We start from the raw sequence: 24,765 nt of genomic DNA, 5'->3' as shown, positions 1-24,765 counted from the left end.
CTACCTTGCATCTCTTTTTGCACTACATGGAATTATTAACTGAAAGGTGTAATTAAATATTTCTAAAGGCCGAAACATACTTCACGCAAGTATGCAAATGCAGACACGAGTGCTTTGCCAACGCATGGCCAATGCCCTTATCTGCACTCATGCATTGCTCTGGCGGTTACAAACCTCAGACCACAAGAAGACAGTAGATTTTTAGGCATGACCATGAAACTGGTGCTGCGTCTAAAACCAGGAAAATGCTGCCTTCGTAGGCTGTATATGGCGGCAGGATGAAAATAAGGTGCTTTTCAAACTGTTTGGAGACCAGTTTTCTTAAGAATTCCATTCATTCATTTCATTAACTGATTAGGCAGCAAGTCAGCTGCCTAAGTTTTTATGACGAAGCCAGGATGTGATAGATGAGTCGATAGTTGAGGAGTGGGAAAGAGACACAGAGACAAAACAAGTTTGTTTGAATCGACAGGGGACAAAAAAGTAATATTAGTTTTTTATAGATTCAACTCAAATTGATGCCCAAGTCCGCATGACAGTTCTAGCACCCCTTGCGGCAGTGCTGAGAATGCAGCGCCTACTTGTGTTGTGTTATGAATTAGCGCTGACACATTTTTACAATGCAACGATGAAATCGAGCTTGCGTAGCAAGGTGCGTCTACTTTCACGTACTTCCGCAGAGTATGTTTAGGCTATTCGTTTTTCATAACTAATACTGTTTATTTATTAGAAAGACTATCTACATAACTAACCATAGTAATGTGAACCCATCCATAGTCTAACCTGTGGTTATGGCTTTATTATTACAAATGCCACATTTGAAAAAAAGAAAAAAAGAAGAAAGAACAATGGAAAACTTTCATATAGGCAAGTATAATTTAGAATGGTAAAAGGGGTTAAAATCTGGACTTCCATGGGCAAATGGACAAATTATGGACAAAGTTTTTCTAACTGGACATGTTTGCCTTCAGATATTCTAAGAGATGTGTTAAATCATTAGGCTTGTGTCCTGCTGAACTCATAACATTCTTGTTCAAATATAATGTCCAAAACAAATGCATTCGGTTCCACTTAGTTTTATCACTTTATGTGGGGCAAGCGATTTTGACTAGTGAAAATTTTGAGGGGCTAGTGACTTTAGAATATCACTAGTCACAGTGGCCGGTGAGCCAAAAAGTTAATGTCAAGCCCTGCCCACAACACTACACATTTTATTTTTTCCCCAATGAAACACAGCTATCAACTGTCTTATAAGGGAGACATACAAAAGGTGTAGTGTTGTGGGGCTCCTGGAACAAGTTTCGGAAATACTGCTAGTGACGTACTTTACAGTTCTGTGCCCTACTGTACTGTACTACACTGTCATATCCTGTCTTATCCTATCTCCTACAACACTAAACAACAATTAAGTGCAGTATAGTATACTAATATCATAAATCACTTAGTAGTGATTTTGCTATTTTTGGTGTGTGGACAGATCAATCTGTTATCTTGCCTATTGAATGCATTAAATGTTCATTACAGAGCTCTCTGTCACCTCAGTGAAAGTGGTTAGATGATCTTTTTAACCTCTCTTGAAAGTGGTTTATCTGTATCTGTCCTTTCATATCCTGAGAGACAGATACTCTCTGCTGTTGTCATGGATACAACCTCAGACACCCCTCTTTGACTCTCCCTGCAGGACCTAGTGCTTGAGCTGGTGTTTGGTTATCGAGGCAACGACTGCCGTAACAATGTGCATTACCTTAATGAGGGGGCGGATATCATCTACCACACGGCCTCAGTAGGGGTCGTGCTAAACTTAACGACAGGTGGGGGGGAAACTCATAGATACCTGTCATATGTAATGCAATGTTTAATGCATTTTAATGTGCCAAATATAATTTTTTTTTCTGTTTGTTTATCATCAGCAAGTCAGAGTTTCTATGTAGAACACAGTGATGATATTCTGTGCCTGACTATTAATCAGCACCCAAAGTTCCCCAATGTGGTGGCAACTGGCCAAGTAGGTATGTTTGTGAAAACCATCCTCTCTACTCATTTTGGTTAACATTTTAACCAAATTTTAATAATGTAGCTCAGAGTGTTCACAGCTTATGTTTCATTTAGATATCAACTTGTGTCTCTCATGAAGTTGATGTGCATATGAAAGATAAGATAATTTGGTCATTATGGCCTATGATCATTTTTTGTTGTTATTCATATTGGAATCTTTGACCTTTGCGAACCTTGGTATCTTGGTAAATCGGAGTACAGTTTGATACCAAGTTGAAGTGCAGTAAACAGAAAAAACATAATTCAATATTTGGTGTGACCACCCTATGCCTTTAAAACAGCACCATTTCTCATAGGTACACTTGCAAACAGTTTTTCAAGGTTGTTGGCAGCTTGGTTGTTCCACACTTCTTGGAGAACATGCTACAGTTCTTTGTATTTAGGTGATAAATTGAATCTAAAGTGCTGCCTCTTTCAAGTTTAACTGCTGTTTTGTTCACACAGGTGATGCTGGTGATATGTCTGGTAAGATACAGTTTTTAACAGAGTTGCAGTTCTCTTTAGTTTTAGACACAGTCAACATCAGTGTACAATTTGAGTCTTGGTGTATTTGCAGCCACATCTCCTTCTATCCACGTGTGGGAGGCCATGAACAAACAGACTCTTTCTGTGCTCCGCTGCCATCATTCTCGGGGCGTCTGCTCTGTCAGCTTCAGTGCCACTGGCAAACTGCTGCTTTCTGTGGGTCTGGACCCCCAGCACACCCTCACTATCTGGAAGTGGCAAGAAGGTACACACCAACTCACAGCATTCACTTTGCTTTAATGTCTTTGCATTATGTTATCAGTTGTGATGTTTCATTACATTTGTGGTGTTATTTGTTACAAAGGTGCCAAAGTAGCAAGTCGGGCCGGTCACACCCAGCGGATTTTTGTGGCAGAGTTCCGACCTGATTCAGACACTCAGTTTGTGTCAGTGGGGATAAGGCATGTGCATTTCTGGTCACTGGCCGGCAGGGCTCTCCTCAGTAAGAAAGGAGTGCTCAGCTCCATTGAGGACGCTCGCATGCAGACTATGCTTTCAGTGGCATTTGGAGCTGTAAGTATTCTTCTGTTTCTAAATTATGTTCAGCAAGGAATAGTTCAACCAAAAATGTCAACTTTACTCACCCTCATGTTGTTTCTAAACCTGTATGACTTTCTTCTTCTGTGAAACAGAAAATAGGTGTTTTGCAGAATGTTGTGGAGGCTCTTTTTTATACAATAAAAGTGAATTGTGGCTGTCAAAAAAAAAAAGTTTCGTTTTAAATTTCTGTTTGGTTTCAATGGTGCTGTGACAGGGTGGAGGGCGGGCTGGGTCTTGATTTTACAAACCCGGTCCCTTTTCAGGCTAATCAAGCGGGAGGAGGGGAGAACCAGCTTGACAATATAAATAATAGTTTAATGAAGAAATAAATCCTCCACCCTGTCACAGGTGCATTAAATTTGATCAGAAAGTTCAAAGTTATTAAGTCAGTTATGACAACAGTTTAATTTTTGGGTGAACTGTACATTATAATGAATTGTGAGAATGTGTGTGAGTAGGTATTTATGCCAGTGTCATTTGTGTATTTTTGTGCACTTGTGTGTCAGAGCTTAAATAGGAAAAGAGATATTTTTATTAAAACATGAATTCAAAATTTTGTTTATGTTTGATTATATTTAAAGGGTTATTTAACCCACAAATAAAATTATTCCATAATTGACTCACCCTCTAGCCATCCTAGTTGTATAAGACTTTCTTCTTTCAGCCAAACACAATCAGAGTTATATAAAAAAATTACCTTCCAAGCTTTATAATGGGAGTGAATGGTACCTTAGATTTTGAAACCCAAAAAATCACTGGCTTCTAGTAACGGCCATCTGCACATTCACTGGCTTCCTCTATCCTCTGCGCTTCCACGTTCATCGCTTCTCACCGGAGCTTACACTATGCCTACTTCATACGCCGGAACTCAACTCTCTCGTGAACGCGTGGACGGCCGTTACCGGAAGCCAGTGATTATAGTTTATAAAGTTATAAATATGGATATTGTTCTTAGAAAAATACATCGCTTCACTTCAGAAGGCTTTTATTAACACTCTGGAGCCATATTAATGACTTTTATAATGGATGGATGCGCTTTTGGGCTTCAAAATCTAAGGTACCATTCACTCCCATTATAAAGCTTGGAAGAGCCAGGATATTTTTTAATATAACTTGGCTGAAACAAGAAAGTCATATACAGCTTGAATGGCTTGAGGGTGAGTAAATTATTGGATAATTTTCAAGAACATAACTATTTGTAGGAACATAATAAAAATCATATTCCAATCTTGCTTACAGTATTTAGGGACTCTGAAGTGCTTTAGAAGTAGTTTTACAGGTTCTGTGTAAAAGTACTAATGAAAGGATGTGAAAATGTTGTGCTTTGCCATGTTTGTGCTGTTCTTTCTCTTAGAGATCACTAGATTAGTGCAGGTTTGTTTTCTTTTCAGAATAACTTGACATTTACAGGTACCATTAGTGGGGATGTGTGTGTGTGGAAGGAACACATTCTAGTGAGAATTGTGGCTAAAGCTCACACTGGACCTGTGTTCACCATGTACACCACATTACGAGATGGGCTTATTGTCACAGGAGGCAAAGAACGACCGTAAGTGTCCAGCTGTTGCTTTAGAGACTGTATGAGATGGTTTAAATAACTCTTTTTTTCAGTATTGATGTATTTTCAGTTGAAAAATCGATGGGCTTATCTTTTTAAAATAGATAATAGCATTCAGTTTACACCACAGCTTGGAAAAATCATGGCCGGTGGTATTAGAGGGGAGACATTATCATTCTAGAGAGCATTTGATTGGACAACAATTTTAGTTGATTTTTAGAAAAAAACTTTTTTTTTATTTTAAATGCGTACTTGCTAAATATTTGCATTGTTATGTTTTAGGAGTAGATCACAATACACTAGATGCAAAGCTAACAGACATGGACTAACTGGGTTGCTGATTATATCATTGTTTGTAATTATAAACTAATAAGACGTCTGTTGAAGTACTGTATATCTCATGTTAAACAAATTTTAATATTTTCTGAAAATGCATAGGCAAAACAGTTCTGATTCACAGTGAATAAGAGGTTTTGGGTGGGCTGCCCTCTGCAGGTCTAAGGAGGGAGGTGCACTGAAACTGTGGGATCAGGAGTTGAAGCGCTGCAGAGCCTTCAGACTGGAGACGGGTCAGATCATAGACTGTGTGCGTTCTGTCTGCAGGGGCAAGGTACAATATTTTACACATATAGAGCATTGGTTCTCAAACTTTTTCAGGTGTCTCCACTTCAACAATATAACAAACATTCTGGAGCATCTAACAACCAAAATCTCATTCAATTACATTTTCACCATTCCTGTCTTGTACCACTCATCCATAATTTGACTAGACTGCAGTGTTGTTCTTATTTAATTTTAACTGAATTTCATTCAAAATCCATTCAAATTTAGCAAATGAACCTGTCTAATGAGTACGCTGGCACATAACTGTCACTAAGTTACAGAAGTGAGACTAAATTAGAGATCTTAATTGATCAAATGTTTTCACAATTAGTTTATTTATTGTAATGAGTTGATTTTAATTATTTGAATTACTTGGGTCTCTTTTTAGCAGAAGCTATTTACACTTATTGCAAAAAGTGGCAGATGCTATTCTCTACACCACTTCTCTGGCATGTATAAAGTATTGTTTTTTACTTTTGTCTGGTTCCATCAGAATATTGGGCTGCAAATAAACAACTGTACACTGTACAAATAGTCACTCCGTTCTTTAAATCAAGCCAATCAACTTGCGGAACCAGGGACGGATTAACCACCGGGCCAAGGGCCCGAGCTCTAAATCAATTCATTATATTTATTTTGAGATATCTACTATAAATCTACGTAAATGTTAGCCTTATGTGCAATACAATTTGTTCAGCCTGAATGCATGCTGGACTACAGCAGCGTGAGCAGACACTCGAGTGCGCGCTCAGGGAATCTGCGTCTCACAGGTGCAGCGCATTTATTTGACGGACTTCAGAGAACAGCGTCTGATTTACAAAATTCTTCCAAATACAAAGATTAGGTGCAGTTTATCCTGGCTGTGTATAAAGCTGATGGTTTAAATATACATATATGTGTGCAACAGTATGGAGGACTATAAATGTTAAAGTCCTGCATGCATTTAATGTTTAATGATAAAGAGAAAGATGCCTTAATGCCCTAAATATGTGCACGGCAACCTTTTGTAATATTTGGTTAACTGCGAGAGTTGTCTGGAGTCGAGACCCAGGAATAAAGAACGTTTATTGCCATGGATGCGTCAAACTGTCTCAGTTAGTAGGTAATAAAGTGCACAGTGAGCTATGAGCTTAAATAACAAAATACATAGAACTTCAAATTATAAAATCATATTAAAGTCAAACCAAAATAATCTGTCACTGCCTGCAACATAGTATGCCTATTCTTATAAATGGAAATTGCGTAATTCTGCCAGGGCAGGTTCACTTTCGATGAGGCAGCAAACGTTATGGTTTATAGGACTTCTTCGGGATGCTTTGATTTTTAATTGATTCAGCATTTAACTTGAGTAATTACTGTCTGCACACCGGAACATAAGGGGGAAAAAAAATCATTGGCTCACCTTTTGTCAAGGGCTGAAACTTTGCCAGGTGAAAAACAATCTGAAATCATGTGGAACAGTCAAATTAAATCCTCTTTGCAACTTGAACTTAATCAGAATATCGATTTGTGACACCAGTGCTGAAAAAGCTTGATGCAGTGCAACAAATAGTTAAAAAGGACAGGTTTTTTTGTTTTGTTTATTTTTCTCCCCTATTCTCCCCAATTTGGCATGCCCAATTCCCAATACACTCTAGGTCCTCATGGTGGTGTAGTGACCTCAATCAGCGTGGTGGAGGACGAATCTCAGTTTCCTCCACGTCTAAGACCATCAATCCGCGCATCTTATCACATGACTTGTTTTACTACGGAGACTTAGCATGTGTGGAGGCTCATGCTATTCTCCGCGGCATCCACACACAACTCACCACGTGCCCCACAGAGAGTGAGAACTACATTATAGCGACCACGCGGAGGTTAACCCAGCGTGACTCTACCCACCCTAGCAACCGGGCCAATTGGTTGCTTAGGAAGCCTGACTGGACTCACAATATTCTTCACAAAGTTCTTTTAAACTTTACAGTGAGTTGTGGCACAACGATCAAAGACGTCCGTCCAGTTCATGTTTACATGGCCTCGACACACATGTGAACAGCCCATAACTCACCCTATAGCCTACTTGAAAAACTGAACCGAAGCTGACCAAAAACCTGTAGGTTTGTCGGGTACCGTCAGACTCAGATTGGGTTGAAGACCTCTACACACATGCAGAATAACCGAATAGTGATTTTGGTATTTGAATACGGGCCTATTAATAATGCATGTTTTTGGATTGGTTCATAATTAAAAAGTAGGCCTACATATACTGTAATTGGCCGTGTAAGAAATTGCTCCAAACTTTTCATCCGTCAATCCTGTAGCGCATAAAGGTGAAAGTAGTCATGTCTTGGGGGGCCTCCATGTAGTACCGGCCTCTCAGTTCTTAATCTGTCCTTGCGCGGAACACTTGGAATTTTTCACGGACCACCAGTGGTCCTTTCTTAAGAGGCAGCCTGCGGGTCACATCCGGCATGCCAACCATCTGGCACGTCAACAAGATTTCAGAAATAGATGATAATAAAAACCTTTAATTGTGTACACTTTATTTAATTCTAATAAGATTTTATATGAATCTGTAACTGTAAAATATTTTGTTTTATAAACCCTTGAAATCTTGAGGTTGACCAATGGTGGATTTTGCCGAGGGGAGACTTTTAATTATAAACAAACCCAAAATACACTGGGGACTCTTATTTTGAAATGTCTGTGCTTCCAAACAAAACATGCACTCTTTCAATCATCTACAATGTATTACAATACAAATATTATAAAGTAAACATTGTCCTATGGGCTAATAAATACCCTACAAGCCGTAATTCATTAACAGTAGATCATCATTCATCAATAGTAGATCAGAGTTTGTTTGTCAGTTGTCCGGTATTCCGGTATTATATAAAAAAAAATTCCTAGTTACACTATCAGTCAAACACAACCTGAACTCAACATCAAGAAACGTTCTGTAAATATATGTTCAATAATGTCTATGCTTAATATGTGTCTTATTTTTAATATAACATTTCTTATTAATAAACGTGAATTAGTCCATAAATAGTGATGGTGAAAGTGACTTGGCTCCGTATGTAAATATTTACCAAATTAAGCTTTTTATAGCCTATATATTAATCAGATGAAGGGTTTTGGCCACAAAGGAACATGGAGAAATTAAAAATAAAAAACTATCGGCAACTATCTGTGTTTTTTCCGATAACTGATAGTTCCAAAAAGAAACTATCAGTACTGATTAATTGGTAAAACCGGATTAACCTCTATTTAGCTTTTTAACATCTACAACAAAGATACTATAAATAAAACAAATTATTCATGAAGAATATTGGTCAAGGCATGTTGTTGATAAATATCAGCTATGTTTTTATACATAACCTTGTAGTTTCTCACAGGTAGTTGAATCAGCAGTGTCCAATGTTTAGTGGATTGCAATGGTGCAATGAGATAGCTTGATGTAACTTTGTTTTCTGCTTGATTCTTTAGGGGAAGATTCTTGTGGGCACCAGGAATGCTGAGATCATTGAAGTTGGTGAGAAGAATGCAGTGTGTAACATCCTGGTGAACGGCCACATGGACGGTCCTATCTGGGGTCTGGGAGCTCACCCGACCCGAGACGTCTTCTTGTCGGCTGCAGAAGATGGCACTGTGCGCCTCTGGGACATTTCAGAGAGGGTACACTACACACACAGAACACAAATACTAATAAAACATGTTTGAATAACTGCATTGCTCCGCTGCAATTCAAATTGATTATTTTCTTTATTAAAAAAACAGAAGATGCTGAATAAAGTGAATCTTGGTCATCCTGCACAAACTGTCAGCTACAGCCCAGAGGGCGACATGGTGGCCATCGGCATGAAAAATGGAGAGTTCATTATACTCCTTGTGACCTCACTCAAAATATGGGGGAAGAAGAGAGATCGGCGCTCTGCCATCCAAGATATCAGGTGAGCCTGGCACTCATTTGATAAGTCATAATTTGGACTCTCAATTGAAAAAAAAGTAAATGCATGATACATTAGTTAATTCATTCATCAAATCTTCATTCATCAAATTCTTGCATTATTATTTGTTTTTATTTGCCTGTTGATTGCTGTTGCCTTTAGTAGCAGCTAAGACTTAATTCACAAGATCATGTTGTGCATTAAAGTGGTATTTGAAGCTTGAATTACTTACTGAAGATAGTAGGAAAATGTATGGGCTTAGCACTATTTTTGGTGAATACAATTGAACTCTGTTGTTACTTTGATGTAGCTCAAGTTGTAACAGCTCAAGTTGTAACAGCTCAAGTTTTCTCTTAAGGTTCAGTCCTGATTCGCGCTATCTGGCTGTGGGTTCCAGTGAGAATGCTGTTGATTTTTATGATCTGACATTAGGACAGCAGCTCAACCGCTTCAACTGCTGCAGAGATATCCCCAGCTTTGTTATGCAGATGGACTTTTCTGCTGACAGCTGCTATGTGCAGGTATAGCATGTGGATAGCATTTCTGAGAGTTTCTTTGTTTCTATGTGATATTGCGAGAGAATAAACATGACTGCTCATGTTGTAAATGTCAAGTTATTTTTATTTGTATAATGCTTTTCACACCACACATCGTTTCAATGGAGCTTTACAGAACTTTATTCTGTAATATCATAGTCATTGTGTGGTTTGAAAATATGATTGTAGATTATGCCTTAAGAAAATAAAAATAAATAAAAAGGGGAGTTGTGTGGCGCCATGCAAGGTTTGCTAGTTTTAATACTTTTTGTGTCATGGACCAGTGAGATGTGATACAGTCTGATTCTTAACTGTTCTAGGAGGACAATATGTCAAAGAATTCAAAATCCTCATGCTCTGGAGACATTAAAAGACACTTATGTGCTCAATCTGAAGCCCCCTTCAAGCAGGCCGAAAGCCCAGGTGTCAATTTGTCCAGTGAGGTGAAGGAAATTCGTTGAAAATTGATGAACGTGTCGGCGATGCTGATGAAGGACCTTGCTGACTTAGAGGAGCTTGCTGTAATATGTCGATCGATCACTGAATTTCACTGATGGGGTTACAAGAATGTAGGGGCGTGTCTAGGGGGAGGCTGTGCCTCCCCTAGGATAAGCTCTGCCTCCCCTGAGAATTTGAGAAATAATCTGTCTGATCAAAGGCAGCGGCAGCCGATTTTGCCGGGGCTTCAGCCCCGAATGTTTTGAGTGTAGCCCCGAATGTATTTTGAATAGTTGACTGACAAATACGAAACCGGACAAAAGCCTATGTAAACCCCCGAAATCATAAGTTGCCTTATTTCATTGTGCTTTGGCTTTGCACATACTGCATACAGCCTGTAAAAATAGACATAGGCATAATCTAGCCTATAGAATAAGTTCCTTTGCTGTCGGTAGCCTATGGGCGACTCCGTTTCTTCTTCTCTGTTGAATACGCAGCAGGTAGAGGAGGAGCTTGCACAGTCGTTGACATCAACTAACGTTACTTAGTGGCGAGTTAAAGGCAATTAGCAGGAAAGACAGCAAAAACTAAGCAAATGAGGCTTTGGGGATGTTTCCGAAAGAAGTCAGTGGGTAAGAATTCACATTTGTTTTTGTCCTTAAAGTCTTAAGATCATTATCTAGCTGGCTTTCACCCACAGTAGGCTAAACCTCAAGAGTTGTAGCCTCTAACCTCCTTATTTAGGTTGACGCAGCTTGGTAGCTCCGAGTTAACGCAGTCGCCTCTCACACCGGAGACCGCGGTCTGAGCCCCGTTCGGAGTGTACTTTTGTTTATCAGGTGTTGTTTGCGCTAAGGATAACCAATAAGCATTAACATAAAATGTATGTGTGACTTGTTTTGTGATATTAGTTTGTAGGAAATATACACTTTGATTTGATTAAATGGTTTTGTAGAGTGTAGCAAAGATGAGCAACAGACTGAGGAGCAGCAGCTGTGCCAGAATCAGGCGTGGAAACTGGTAACAATTAATAAGTCACTTTACTTTAGAGAAAGTTAAAAGTGAAACATTGTTTATCTCAATGATCCTAATGAAAGGATTTTGACAGATGAATTATTCTCATAGAGATGATGAGAATTATATACAGTTCGATGCCATAGTGTGTCAATGAACTTAGACTAAAGTCATTCATGTATTGCTTTAACTTAGGATCTTATACATCATTTTGACTATTTATGTCCATCCATCCATCCATCGTCAACCGCTTATCCTGTGTACAGGGTCGCGGGGGGCTGGAGCCTATCCCAGCTAACATTGGGCGAAAGGCGGGGGACACCCTGGACAGGTCGCCAGTCCATCACAGGACTATTTATGTCAAAAAATATAAATTATTTATATTCAATATTTTTTTTACCTCACTTTACTCACTATAATATAACTCTTTTTTGATGGCTTTATGGTAATGTACATGAAAATTCAAGAATCATGATAGATATTAGTGCAATCCCACTGATCTGCTCTTCCCAATACATTTTCTTCAATGGTATTGGTCCACAATTTGACATACACTCACCTAAAGGATTATTAGGAACACCTGTTAAATTTCTCATTAATGCAATTATCTAATCAACCAATCACATGGCAGTTGCTTCAATGCATTTAGGGGTGTGGTCCTGGTCAAGACAATCTCCTGAACTCCAAACTGAATGTCAGAATGGGAAAGAAAGGTGATTTAAGCAATTTTGAGTGTGGCATGGTTGTTGGTGCCAGACGGGCCGGTCTGAGTATTTCACAATCTGCTCAGTTACTGGGATTTTCACGCACAACCATTTCTAGGGTTTACAAAGAATGGTGTGACAAGGGAAAAACATCCAGTATGCGGCAGTCCTGTGGGCGAAAATGCCTTGTTGATGCTAGAGGTCAGAGGAGAATGGGCCGACTGATTCAAGCTGATAGAAGAGCAACTTTGCCTAAAATAACCACTCGTTACAACCGAGGTATGCAGCGAAGCATTTGTGAAGCCACAACATGCACAACCTTGAGGCGGATGGGCTACAACAGCAGAAGACCCCACCGGGTACCACTCATCTCCAATACAAATAGGAAAAAGAGGCTACAATTTGCAAGAGCTCAACAAAATTGGACATTTGAAGACTGGAAAAATGTTGCCTGGTCTGATGAGTCTCGATTTCTGTTGAGACATTCAGATGGTAGAGTCAGAATTTGGCGTAAACAGAATGAGAACATGGATCCATCATGCCTTGTTACCACTGTGCAGGCTGGTGGTGGTGGTGTAATGGTGTGGGGGATGTTTTCTTGGCACACTTTAGGCCCCTTAGTGCCAATTGGGCATCGTTTAAATGCCACGGCCTACCTGAGCATTGTTTCTGACCATGTCCATCCCTTTATGGCCACCATGTACCCATCCTCTGATGGCTACTTCCAGCAGGATAATGCACCATGTCACAAAGCTCGAATCATTTCAAATTGGTTTCTTGAACATGACAATGAGTTCAGTGTACTAAAATGGCCCCCACAGTCACCAGATCACAACCCAATAGAGCATCTTTGGGATGTGGTGGAACGGGAGCTTCGTGCCCTGGATGTGCATCCCACAAATCTCCATCAACTGCAAGATGCTATCCTATCAATATGGGCCAACATTTCTAAAGAATGCTTTCAGCACCTTGTTGAATCAATGCCACGTAGAATTAAGGCAGTTCTGAAGGCGAAAGGGGGTCAAACACAGTATTAGTATGGTGTTCCTAATAATCCTTTAGGTGAGTGTATGTAGCACTTGATGAATTAGTTGTTTGAAGCTGATTTGCAATAAGTTATGTGCTGTATCTGTTCTTTTGCATCACAGATGATTCAGGGAGGAGAGAGGAGGTTGAGGATAGTACTAGAGTGGAAGATTTAGGAACTGTAGAAACAGGCCCAGCCAGAGCAAAACTCAAATAATACCCTCTCACCAGCTTTGGGCTACAGAGAAGTGGTTGCTAGTGTGAAAATAAAATTGTCTGGGCTAAGCCCCGGATGTCCTTCAATGCTGGAAACGCCTCTGCATCTGATGATAAATTACAATTTAAAAGTGGATTGTTTTGTGCATATTTTTCCACCGCTAGCAGATGAGTGAGGTCTGACACAACAAAAATCCAGTTTAAGCCCTATAGTCTAATAGGGGCCCTGTGCCTATCTCTGGGTTCCTGGCTTAGAAAAAGATATGCACTAAAACAGATTGTGTGTAGTATAGCTTAATTTTGTGCCGATTTTTTCAATTGTTTATGTTGCCCCCCCAAACAAGCCAAATGCCCCCCCAAATATGATATCCTGGTAACCCCTCTGCAAGAATGACAGATGTTGAGAAACGGATTGATTATCTGGAGTCATCAGAGAGGGAATTAGCAGCTAATCCGCTAGCGACCAAGACCAAGGAAAGCGTTTGGGAAAAGTTGGAAGATATGGAGAATCGTTGCCGACAGAATAACGTCCGAATTGTTGGATTTCCTGAGTGAACAGATGGTCAGAATATGGTGAAATTTCTGGACAGGCTCTTTCAGAGTCTGCTAGACATAACAGGCCTGTAACAGGGATTAAAATGGGCAAGGAGCAGGCCGGAACTGGCTGAACAGTCAAAATAATGTTTAGTGTGGCTCTCTTTCTCCCGAACTGCCACATACGGCTCAGCCTTATCCCTCGGCAGATTAGCCCGATTGGGGGCCAGGCGTGCAGACTCACGGCCCGGCCCCGCCATCCTCCTCGTCACACTCCTCCCTCCTTTGCCTCGGCTTTATCCCTCTCCTCAGCTGATTAGCCCGATTGGGGGCCAGGCGTGCAGACTCACGGCCAGGCCCCGCCATCCTCCTCGTCACACTCCTCCCTCCTTTGCCTCGGCTTTATCCCTCTCCTCGGCTGATTAGTCCGATTGGGGGCCGGCTGTGCGCACTCAAGGCCTGGCCCCGCCCTCCTACTCATCACAAGGCTATAAGCTGGAAATCGAGTGAGCTCACAGATAATCGGCTCGGGAATCCGCTGAGGGAGACAGGCCCCGATCAATTCTGGCCAAATGTCTGAGATCATCTGATAAAGATCTTGTGTTACACTTTGCAAGGAGTAAAGGAAGGCTTTCTTGGAAGAACCACAACATTTTCTTGTTCCCAGACTTTGTGAATTCGATGAGAGAAATGTGGTATCAATTGAGTCAATTCAAGGAATACAAGAAACTCTTACATCAATGGAAGGTGGCTTTTTCACTGATGTTCCCAGCCAAATTGAGAATAGATGCTAAGGATGACCGCAAAGTATTTACATGTCCCTAACAAGCATTGTCCTTCATAAAGTCAATGGAGTGAGTAATTCATAGTGTGATACTCACTTTGCAGCCTTTGAACCCATCTGGTAGGGACTATACATTATTTTCATCAGTTCATAAGATTTATTCTAGAATATATATATATATATATATATATATATATATATATATATATATATATATATATATATATATATATATATATATACAGGTGAAACTCGAAAAATTAGAATATCGTGCAATAGATCATTAATTTCAGTAATTCAACTTAAAAGGTGAAACTAATATATTATATAGACTCATTACACGCTAAGTAAGATATTTCAAGCCTTTATTTGATATAATTTTGATGATTATGGCTTACAGCTTATGAAAACCCCAAATTCAGAATCTCAGAAAATTAGAATATTGTGAAAAGGTTCAGTATTGTAGGCTCAAAGTGTCACACTCTAATCAGCTAAACACCTGCAAAGGGTTCCTGAGCCTTTAAATGGTCTCTCAGTCTGGTTCAGTTGAGTTCACAATCATGGGGAAGACTGCTGACCTGACAGTTGTGCAGAAAACCATCATTGACACCCTCCACAAGGAGGGAAAGCCTCAAAAGGTAATTGCAAAAGAAGTTGTATGTTCTCAAAGTGCTGTATCAAAGCACATTAATAGAAAGTTAAGTGGAAGGGAAAAGTGTGGAAGAAAAAGGTGCACAAGCAGCAGGGATGACCGTAGCCTGGAGAGGATTGTCAGGAAAAGGCCATTCAAATGTGTGGGGGAGCTTCACAAGGAGTGGACTGAGGCTGGAGTTACTGCATCAAGAGCCACCACACACAGACGGGTCCTGGACATGGGCTTCAAATGTCAAACATCTTACCTGGGCTAAAGAAAAAAAGAACAGGTCTGTTGCTCAGTGGTCCAAAGTCCTCATTTCTGATGAGAGCAAATTTTGCATCTCATTTGGAAACCAAGGTCCCAGAGTCTGGAGGAAGAATGGAGAGGCACACAATCCAAGATGCTTGAAGTCCAGTGTGAAGTTTCCACAGTCTGTGTTGGTTTGGGGAGCCATGCCATCGGCTGGTGTTGGTCCACTGTGCTTTATTAAGTCCAAAGTCAACGCAGCCGTCTACCGGGACATTTTAGAGCACTTCATGCTTCCTTCAGCAGACAAGCTTTATGGAGATGCTGACTTCATTTTCCAGCAGGACTTGGCACCTGCCCACACTGCCAAAAGTACCAAAACCTGGTTCAATGACCATGGTATTACTGTGCTTGATTGGCCAGCAAACTCGCCTGACCTGAACCCCATAGAGAATCTATGGGGCATTGCCAAGAGAAAGATGAGAGACATGAGACCAAACAATGCAGAAGAGCTGAAGGCCGCTATTGAAGCATCTTGGTCTTCCATAACACCTCAGCAGTGCCAAAGGCTGATAGCATCCATGCCACGCCGCATTGAGGCAGTAATTAATGCAAAAGGGGCCCAAACCAAGTACTGAGTACATATGCATGATTATACTTTTCAGAGGGCCGACATTTCTGTATTTAAAATCCTTTTTTTATTGATTTCATGTAATATTCTAATTTTCTGAGATTCTGAATTTGGGGTTTTCATAAGCTGTAAGCCATAATCATCAAAATGATATCAAATAAAGGCTTGAAATATCTTACTTTGCTTGTAATGAGTCTATATAATATATTAGTTTCACCTTTTAAGTTGAATTACTGAAATTAATGAACTTTTGCACGATATTCTAATTTTTCGAGTTTCACCTGTATATATATATTTATATCTAAGTCCCTCATTTCATCTGTTGTTGACTGCTCAATTGGAAACATCTTAGTTCTAAGATCACACCCTGGTGAGTTTAGAGGTGCTGCCACATACGGATAAAAAGAAATCATATAGTTGGTGCTATAATGTATCCGTTTTGCAAAATCCAGAATTCCATCAAATGTTAAAGGCTGAAATTAATGTTTATATGGAGACCAACCTGTCCTCAGTATCTTATGTGGGTGTGGCTTGGGAAGCACTTACGGCAGTTCTTAGGGGTCGGATCATACAAAGCACGAGAACTCGTGGAATATTAAAATGTGCTGAGGCAGAGCTGAAGCGCCGAATGTCATCTGATGGTCTCAGAGAATTGACCCGATTGAAATACAGATATAATACTATTTTGTTGTGGAAGGTGGAGTTTTGGCTATTCAGGGCAAGACAGTCATACTTTGAGTCGGGGGACAAAGCAGAGAAGCTTTTGGCTAGATACATAAAGCAGAGAGAGTCTTTTCTACCATTCCCTCAGTGAAATCTGCTGGTGCTGAAATTTTTACCTCTACCATTGTTATTAATAATGCTTTAAAGAATTCTATCTTGATCTCTATAGTTCCACATCTTCATCTGCTGATGAAGATATTAGAAAATATAACAGGCAAGGCTCCGGGGCCAGACTGCTTTGCCACTGAATTTCTTCAGATCTAATGCTACAGAACTGGCTCCACTTTTGCTAGAAGTTTATACGGAATAATTAAAGAATGGAAAGTTTCTGCCAACCATGACACAAGCCTGGATCAGTCTGATTCTTAAAAACAACAAAGATCCAAGTGTGTGAAAGAGTTACCTTCCAATTTCCCCGATCCAGCTAGACATTAATATATTGACAAAGATTTTGGCTATCTGATTAAGTAAAGTTATGACATCTCATATACATATAGATCAGGTGGGGTTTATTCGGGGCAGCAGCTCTTCTGATAACATTAGGCGTTTCATCAATATCATGTGGTCAGTGGCGAATGATCAGACTCCGGCCTCTGCCATCTAACTTGATGCCGAAAAGGCGTTAGATATGGTAGAATGGGATTATCTATATAAGATTTTGGAAATGTATCAGTTTGGGAGAATGTTTATTGGATGGATTAAGTTACTTAGGGGACAGTGTTGCCCTCTTTCTCCATTATTGTTCTGTCTTGCCCTGGAACCACTAGCATAATGTGGCGCATAAGCTTCTGCTTTACACGTATGATAATGTATTATTCATCTCCTACCCTTCTAGATCTATGCCTTGCATTCAAAAAATTATTCATTCCTTTTCTAAGTTCTTGGGATTCAGAGTTAACTGATCTAAATCCAAAGCTTTGGCTCTGACAGCGTACTGCCTGATAATGGCTTTTCAGCCGGGAGCCTTTCAGGTGCCTAAGCAGGGCATTAAGTATTTGGGTATTTTATTCCCAGCAAATTTGTGTGATTTATTTAATTTTGACCCTTTAATAAAAAGGTTTTCAAGCGATGTGGGCAGGTGGGCTTCATTACATGTATCGACGATTGGGAAGGTTAATGTAATTAAAATGAATTGCATTCCAAAATTCAACTACCTGCTACAATCTCTCCCTATAGATGTCCCCTCTCTTATTTCAAGCAATTTGATTGCACAGAAAAGTCCTTCATTTGGAATGGTAAATGTCCCAAATTACATTTCAGTACATTACATTGCATAGGCCGATTGACAAAGGTGGGCTACGCCTACCTAAAGACATTTGGTTCATTGGTCGCTTACACCAGAGAGAGCCCCTCCCTGGTTTTGTATTGAATAGCAAGTTCTATTTTGCCATTACAAAGCCTTTCTATCAAACTTACCGGAGAAGTTAAATTACACCCCAGTATCTCGCATTTGCACTCGGTATGGACAAAAGTGTCCAGAGTGTTTAATTCTAACATTTATTTAAATGTTGCCTCAAGCCTATGACTGAACCCAAAATTATGTATTATTTATGTATTTATTATTATGTCCCCTTTCTGCTGCTCAGAGTGGATTGTGGACTTCAAAGAAACCGCTCGCTGACTGTTGTGCACTGACTCAATGTACGTCAAAATTTAATGGCTCATAACACATACAAATTATCTTTTGTCACCACCTGCTGACTAAAATCTTTAGTGGCACACAAAAATTAAAAGGCACACATTTATCTACTTTTAACACATCTGCGCTGCTCTCACACTTTAGTTGAGAATACCATAAACACAAGCAGAGTGATACAAACAGTAAAGCGTCTGTGTGCTGCTGTTCTGCAGTCTGCATAGGGCACCAACTCCCTAGGGGGGCACCATCATACCCTAGGAGGGGACCAGAAAGTCCACCAGATGCCCTTACTCGCACGTTATATGTTATTCAAGGACCCGAAACCAGTGGAACACAGATGATCGCTTCACGCTCATATCACGCGAACCGCCCCAGTCAGACAATCATGTTTTGCAAGAGGATTAGTTACAGCATCTTCCAGCATTTTCGAAGTATTTTAATAGTGTGGAGAAACATAGAAGTCTCTTCTTCTTCTTTTAAATGCACATCTTTACCTGTGTGTAATGTGTACAGTAAATTGACATACGCTTGGCTGTTGCTGCCCAGACAGGTGTTGGTCGGCCTTATACAAACTCATTCACTCTGCCTTTACATATTGTTCTCTGCAGTTGTCAACTGGTGCTTATAAACGTGTTGTCTATGAGGTGCCTTCTGGAAAGCAAGTCACTGAGCAAGCATTGATTGACAGAATAACCTGGGCCACATGGACAAGGTAACTAACTGCACCCACACTCACATTTGATCTCATTCACTACATGTATTTGAATGTTACATCTGTATGTGGATGTTTTCCCACAGAAATAATAAATCTCAACTCAATCTACCAGTAAATACACAAAAATCACATACTGCTTTTGGCATTAGTATCATGTGTTAAGTTGAAACGTGCGTGAACACCAAAAAATGTGCCTACAAAATTTATCTCTATTAGCATATATATATATATATATACACGCTGCCGTTCAAAAGTTTGGGGTCACTTGACTGAAATGTTTCTCATGATCTTAAAAACCTTTTGATCTGAAGGCGTATGCTTAAATGTTTGAAATTAGTTTTGTAGATAAAAATGTAATTTAACCAACATATTAATTTATGTAATTACAAAACAAACATTTTATTTAAAAAAAAAAGTTTTTGAAATGTATGACTTGGAATAGCAACCACTAAGTGCCCAACATAGATGGGAGCTCCTTCAATACTGTTTAAAAAGCATCCCAGGGTGATAACTCAAGAAGCCTGTTGAGAAAATGTCAAGAGTATGAATTCTATGCAAAGGGTGGCTACTTTGAAGATGCTAAAATGTAACATAGTTTTGATTTATTCACAACAGAATTCCCATAGTTCCATTTCTGTTCTTCCATTGTTTTGATGACTATTCTAAAATGTGAAAAAAAATTATAATAAAGAATGAGTAAGTGACTCTAAACGTTTTACCGGTAGTGTATATACACCAATCAGTCACAACATTAAAACCACCTGCCTAATATTGTGTAGGCCCCCCTCGTGCTGCCAAAATAGCACCAACCGGCATCTCAGAATAGCATTCTGAGATTATATCCTTCTCATCTCAATTGTATATTGCGGTTATCTGAGTTACTGTAGACTTTGTCAGTTCGAAGCATTCTGGTAATTCTCTGTTGACCTCTCTTATCAACAAGGCATTTCCATCCGCAGAACTGCCGCTCACTGGATGTTTTGGCACCATTCTAAGTAAATTCTAGAGCCTGTTTTGTGTGAAAATCCCAGGAGATCAGCAAATACAGAAATACTCAAACCAGCCCATCTGGCACCAACATTCATGCCACAGTCCAAATCACTGAGATCACAGTTTTCCCCATTCTGATGGTTGATGTAACCATTAATTGAAGCTCCTGACCCATATTGGCATGATTTTATGCACCGCACTGCTGACACATGATTGGCTGATTAGATAATTGCATGGATGATTGTTGGTGCCTGAGGGGCTGGTTTGAGTATTTCTGTAACTGCTGATCTCCTGGGATTTTCACACACAACAGTCTCTAGAATTTACTCAGAATGGTGCCAAAAACTAAAAACATCCAGTTAGCGGCAGTTCTGCGGATGGAAATGCCTTGTTGATGAGAGAGGTCAACAAAGAATGTCCAGACTGGTTCAAACTCACAAAGTCTACAGTAACTCAGATAACCGCAATACACAATTGAGGTGAGAAGGATATAATCTCAGAATGCTATTCTGAGATGCGGGTTGGTGCTGTTTTGCGGCACGAGTGGGACCTACACAAAATTAGGCAGGTGGTTTTAATGTTGTGGCTGATCGGTGTATACAGTTGAAAACAGAAGTTTACTTACACTTTGTTAGGCCTCCTTGCTCGCTCATGCTTTTTAAGTTCTGCCCACAAAGTTTCTATTGGATTGAGGTCAGGGCTTTGTCATGGCCATTCCAACACCTTGACTTTGCCCTTAAGCCATTTTGCCATAACTTTGGAGGTATGCTTAGGATCATTGTCCATTTGGAAGACCCATTTGTGACCAAGCTTTAACTTCCTGGTTGATGTCTTGAGATGTTGCTTCAATATAGCCACATCATTTTCCTTCCTCATGATGCCATCTGTTTGTGATGAGCACCAGTCCCTCATGCAGCAAAGCACCCCCACAACATGATGCTGCCACTCCCATGCTTCACGGTTGGGATGGTAGTCTTCGGCTTGCAAGCCTCACGCTTTTCTCCAAACAAAAAGATGGTCATTAAGGCCAAACAGTTCAATTTTGTATTCATTAGACCAGAGGACATTTCGTCTCCATGTGCATTTGTAAACTATAGTCTGGCTTTTTTATGGCAGTTTTGGAGCAGTGGCTACTTCCTTGCTGAGCAGCATTTCAGGTTATTTCAATATAGGACTTGTTTGACTGTAGATATAGATACTTGTCTACCTGTTTCCTCCATCATCTTCACAAGGGTCTTTGCTGTTGTTCTGTGATTGATTTGCACTTTTCGCACCAAACTACGTTCATCTCTAGGAGACAGAATGCATCTCCTTCCTGAGCGGTTTGATGGCTGCATGGGCCCATGGTGTTTATACTTGCGTACTATTGTTTGTACAGATGAACATGGTACCTTCAGGAAATTGCTCCCTATAGGACGAACCAGATTGTGGAGATCCACAATTGTTTTTTCTGAGGTCTTGTGTGATTTCTTTTGATTTTCCCATGATGTCAAGCAAAGAGGCACTGAGATTGAAGGAAGGCCTTAAAATACATCCACAGGTACATCTCCTATCAGAAGCTAATTGGCTAATTGTCTAAAGGCTTGACATAATTTTCTGGAATTTTCCAAGCTGCTTAAATGCACTGTAAACTTAGTGTATGTAAACTTCTGCCCCACTGGAATTGTGATTGTCAATTAAAAGTGAAAAAATCTCTCTGTAAACAATTGTTGGAAAATTACTTGTGTCATACACTAAGTAGATTTCCTAAATGACTTGCCAAAACTCTAATAATAAATCTGTGGAATGGTTAAAAAATTTGTTTTAATGACTTAAACCTAAGTGTATGTAAACGTCTGACTTCAAATGTCTATACTGTATAAATATTTAATGTAATGTTACTCTAGTGCTGAAGTTTTTGTGTGTGTCTGTAGTGTCCTTGGGGATGAGGTGATGGGAATCTGGTCCAGGAACACAGATAAAGCAGATGTCACCTGCGCGTGTGTCTCGCACTCCGGCATCAACATTGTCACAGGCGACGACTTTGGAATGGTAAAGCTGTTCGACTTTCCATGCCCAGAGAAATTTGTAAGTATACTGCATTTCTCTATAATAATTTTATGGGGTTTCTTTAGGTTTTTGGTTTTGAAAGTTTGAAAATATATACTGACCAACTGTCAATTGTTAACAATATGTTGTGCATTTGACAAATAACCGTTACTCACCCTTATGCCATCCCAGATGTGTATGACTTTCCTTCTTCTGCTGAACACAAACAAAGATTTTTAGAAGAATATTTCAGCTCTGTAGGTCCACACAATGCATGTGTTTGGTGATCAGAACTTTGTAGCTCCAAAAATCACATAAAGGAAACAAAAAATGAATCCATATGTCTCCAGTGTTTAAATCCATATCTTCCGAAGTTATATAAGTGTGGGTGAGAAACGGATCAATATTTAAGTTATTTTTTACTCAAAATTTCCACTTTCACGTTCTTCATTGTTTTTGGTGATTTGTATTTTTTTGTGCATATCACCACCTACTGGGCAGGGAGGATCATTTATATTTAGATTATATTTATAGTAAAAAGGACTTAAATGTTGCTCTGTTTCTCACCCACACCCATCATATCACTTCTGATGATATGGATTTAACTGCATGGAGTCGCATGGATTAATTTTAGGCTGTTTTTATATGTATTTTGGAATTTCTGGCCACCATTCACCTGCATTTTATGGACCTACAGAGCTGAAATATTCTTCGAAAAATCTTTGTTTGTGTTCAGCAGAAGAAAGAAAGTCATACACATCTGGGATGGCTATAGGGTGAGTAAATAATGAGAGAATTTTCATTTTTGAGTGAATTATCCATTAAGCTATTTCACTATAGCCACTGTGCTTTTATTGTTCCAAAACGGAACGGGACTCTTACTAGTTCTGCATATTGTATTTACTGAATGCTTAGGAAAAAAGCATGTGACATGAGCCAATAAAAACAGCTGAATGTGACACAGTTTAAGGTTTATAACTTCTGTATAATGGATTTCTACCAACACAGCTCAACACATTCCCACAACTGAACAACTAGGATTTTAAAAACGTTATTAAAAAGTAAAAAATGTACCCTCTTCATACATATTCCTGCTTCCTTCAGGATAAAATAGCAAATTGTATCATTAGAATTTGTGTCCTCAGGCCAAACACCATGCGTTTTCTGGGCCACTCTGCCCACCTGACCAACATCCGCTTCACCAGTGGGGATCGATATGTTGTCAGTGCCGGAGGAGACGATAGAAGGTGTGTATTCTGTTAAACTCTGCCGTTTTAACTGATGTGGTTTCATATCATTTGAATATTTCCTTTTTCCTTTTTTAAATCAGCATATTGTGACAATGCTGTCAGCATTTGCATTCTCTTTGTTATAATTTCTGGATCCAGTTCATCATTGTAGTTTTACCCCAAAAATATTCCGTTTTGATCTATTGACTCTTGTACAGTTATTTAAGTCATCTGTTCCAAAAACATAGTGCGCTGCCTTTCTGTCTACAGCTTATATAGACAGTAGATCCTAACTGATTTCATGGACAGCAAGTATGTGTGCCTCTCAAATAGTGCTCCTCGCATGAATCTCACGAGAAACACGACTCACAATTCAGTCTTGAGGGAATTTATTTCAGTATAATCACCATCCTGAATTATTTCTTTCTAAGGAGCTGTATATAAATGGAGAAAGCTGCAAGCAATGTTTCAATGCACTATATAATTTCCTTCTCAGCAAAGAATACAAACGATGTTGCCTTAGAATCTGGCCAAAACAAGGTTTCTTATAAGGCAAAATAATGTTACTCTCTACCTTTCGGAATCTTTATCTCTGGATAGCACCTCACAAGGTTTTAGAACAGAGCCATTGGAAACATTCTTGTTAGTAATGTTTTTCATATTTGGGTCAATAATGTCAAAAATGGCATTCATTCAAAACAATTAATTGAATACACCTCAGCAATGATAAACATGCTTTCAATTTCTGAGTTCTAATTCATTAAAGTAAAAAAAAAAAAAAATAGTGGGGCCTGTGTAGCTCAGTGAGTACTGATGCTGACTACCACTCCTAGAGTCCAGGGTGCTAGGGAGGGTAGAGTCACATGGGGTAACCTCATTGTGGTCGTGATTAATGGTTCTCGCTCTCAATGGGGTGTGTTGTAAGTTGTGCGTGGATTGCGGAGAGTAGCTTAAGCTTCCACATGCTGAGAGTCTCCGTTGTGTGAGATGCACAATGAGCCACGTGATAAGATGCATGGATTGACGTCTCAGAAGTGGAGGCGACTGAGACTTGTCCTCCGCCACCCGGATTGAGGTAAGTAACCGGGCCACCATGAGGACCTACTAAGTAGTGGGAATTGGGCATTCCAAATTGGGGAGTAAAAGGGTAGAAAATTAGAAGAAGAAAAAACATTGTCTAAATGTGTAACCGTCCGGAGAGAAATAAATAAATAAAGTCTCATTAATAGCTAAAAAAAAAAAAATTAAAAGTAGTTTGGAATATTTTGTTGTTATTATTATTATTCTTTTTTTAAATAATCAGTGAAACAAATTTGTTTTAAAATACCAGTAATATTTGAGAAACTTGTCCACCAGATCAAAGTCAGGTGGTGTAATTAAAATTAATGTAGCCATTCTGTTGTCAAAACACAAACAGAGAGGACCCCTTTAGACACTCATGACTTGTGAAGAAATCGCATGTAAC

General features: G+C 39.6%; 1 protein-coding gene across 4 annotated transcripts in view; it reads left to right on the top strand.

Moving 5' to 3' along the window:
- Positions 1 to 24,765, top strand: part of LOC127657359 (echinoderm microtubule-associated protein-like 5) — a 167,683-nt gene that overhangs the window by 139,781 nt on the left and 3,137 nt on the right. For 3 of the 4 annotated variants that reach the window (XM_052146105.1, XM_052146106.1, XM_052146107.1), the window contains 13 exons: positions 1,682 to 1,811; positions 1,911 to 2,009; positions 2,500 to 2,520; positions 2,612 to 2,785; positions 2,885 to 3,093; positions 4,512 to 4,669; positions 5,174 to 5,288; positions 8,750 to 8,938; positions 9,041 to 9,213; positions 9,569 to 9,731; positions 18,947 to 19,050; positions 21,957 to 22,116; positions 23,224 to 23,318. In XM_052146105.1, the coding sequence (XP_052002065.1) occupies positions 1,682 to 1,811; positions 1,911 to 2,009; positions 2,500 to 2,520; positions 2,612 to 2,785; positions 2,885 to 3,093; positions 4,512 to 4,669; positions 5,174 to 5,288; positions 8,750 to 8,938; positions 9,041 to 9,213; positions 9,569 to 9,731; positions 18,947 to 19,050; positions 21,957 to 22,116; positions 23,224 to 23,318 (1,790 nt within the window). The remainder of the gene's footprint in view (positions 1 to 1,681; positions 1,812 to 1,910; positions 2,010 to 2,499; positions 2,521 to 2,611; positions 2,786 to 2,884; positions 3,094 to 4,511; positions 4,670 to 5,173; positions 5,289 to 8,749; positions 8,939 to 9,040; positions 9,214 to 9,568; positions 9,732 to 18,946; positions 19,051 to 21,956; positions 22,117 to 23,223; positions 23,319 to 24,765) is intronic. The other variant, XM_052146108.1, reaches the window with a different exon arrangement.

The sequence above is a fragment of the Xyrauchen texanus genome, chromosome 16, assembly GCF_025860055.1.
Source record: "Xyrauchen texanus isolate HMW12.3.18 chromosome 16, RBS_HiC_50CHRs, whole genome shotgun sequence".
NCBI classification, from domain to species: Eukaryota; Metazoa; Chordata; class Actinopteri; order Cypriniformes; family Catostomidae; genus Xyrauchen; species Xyrauchen texanus.
This window is presented reverse-complemented; position numbering and strand designations above follow the sequence as displayed.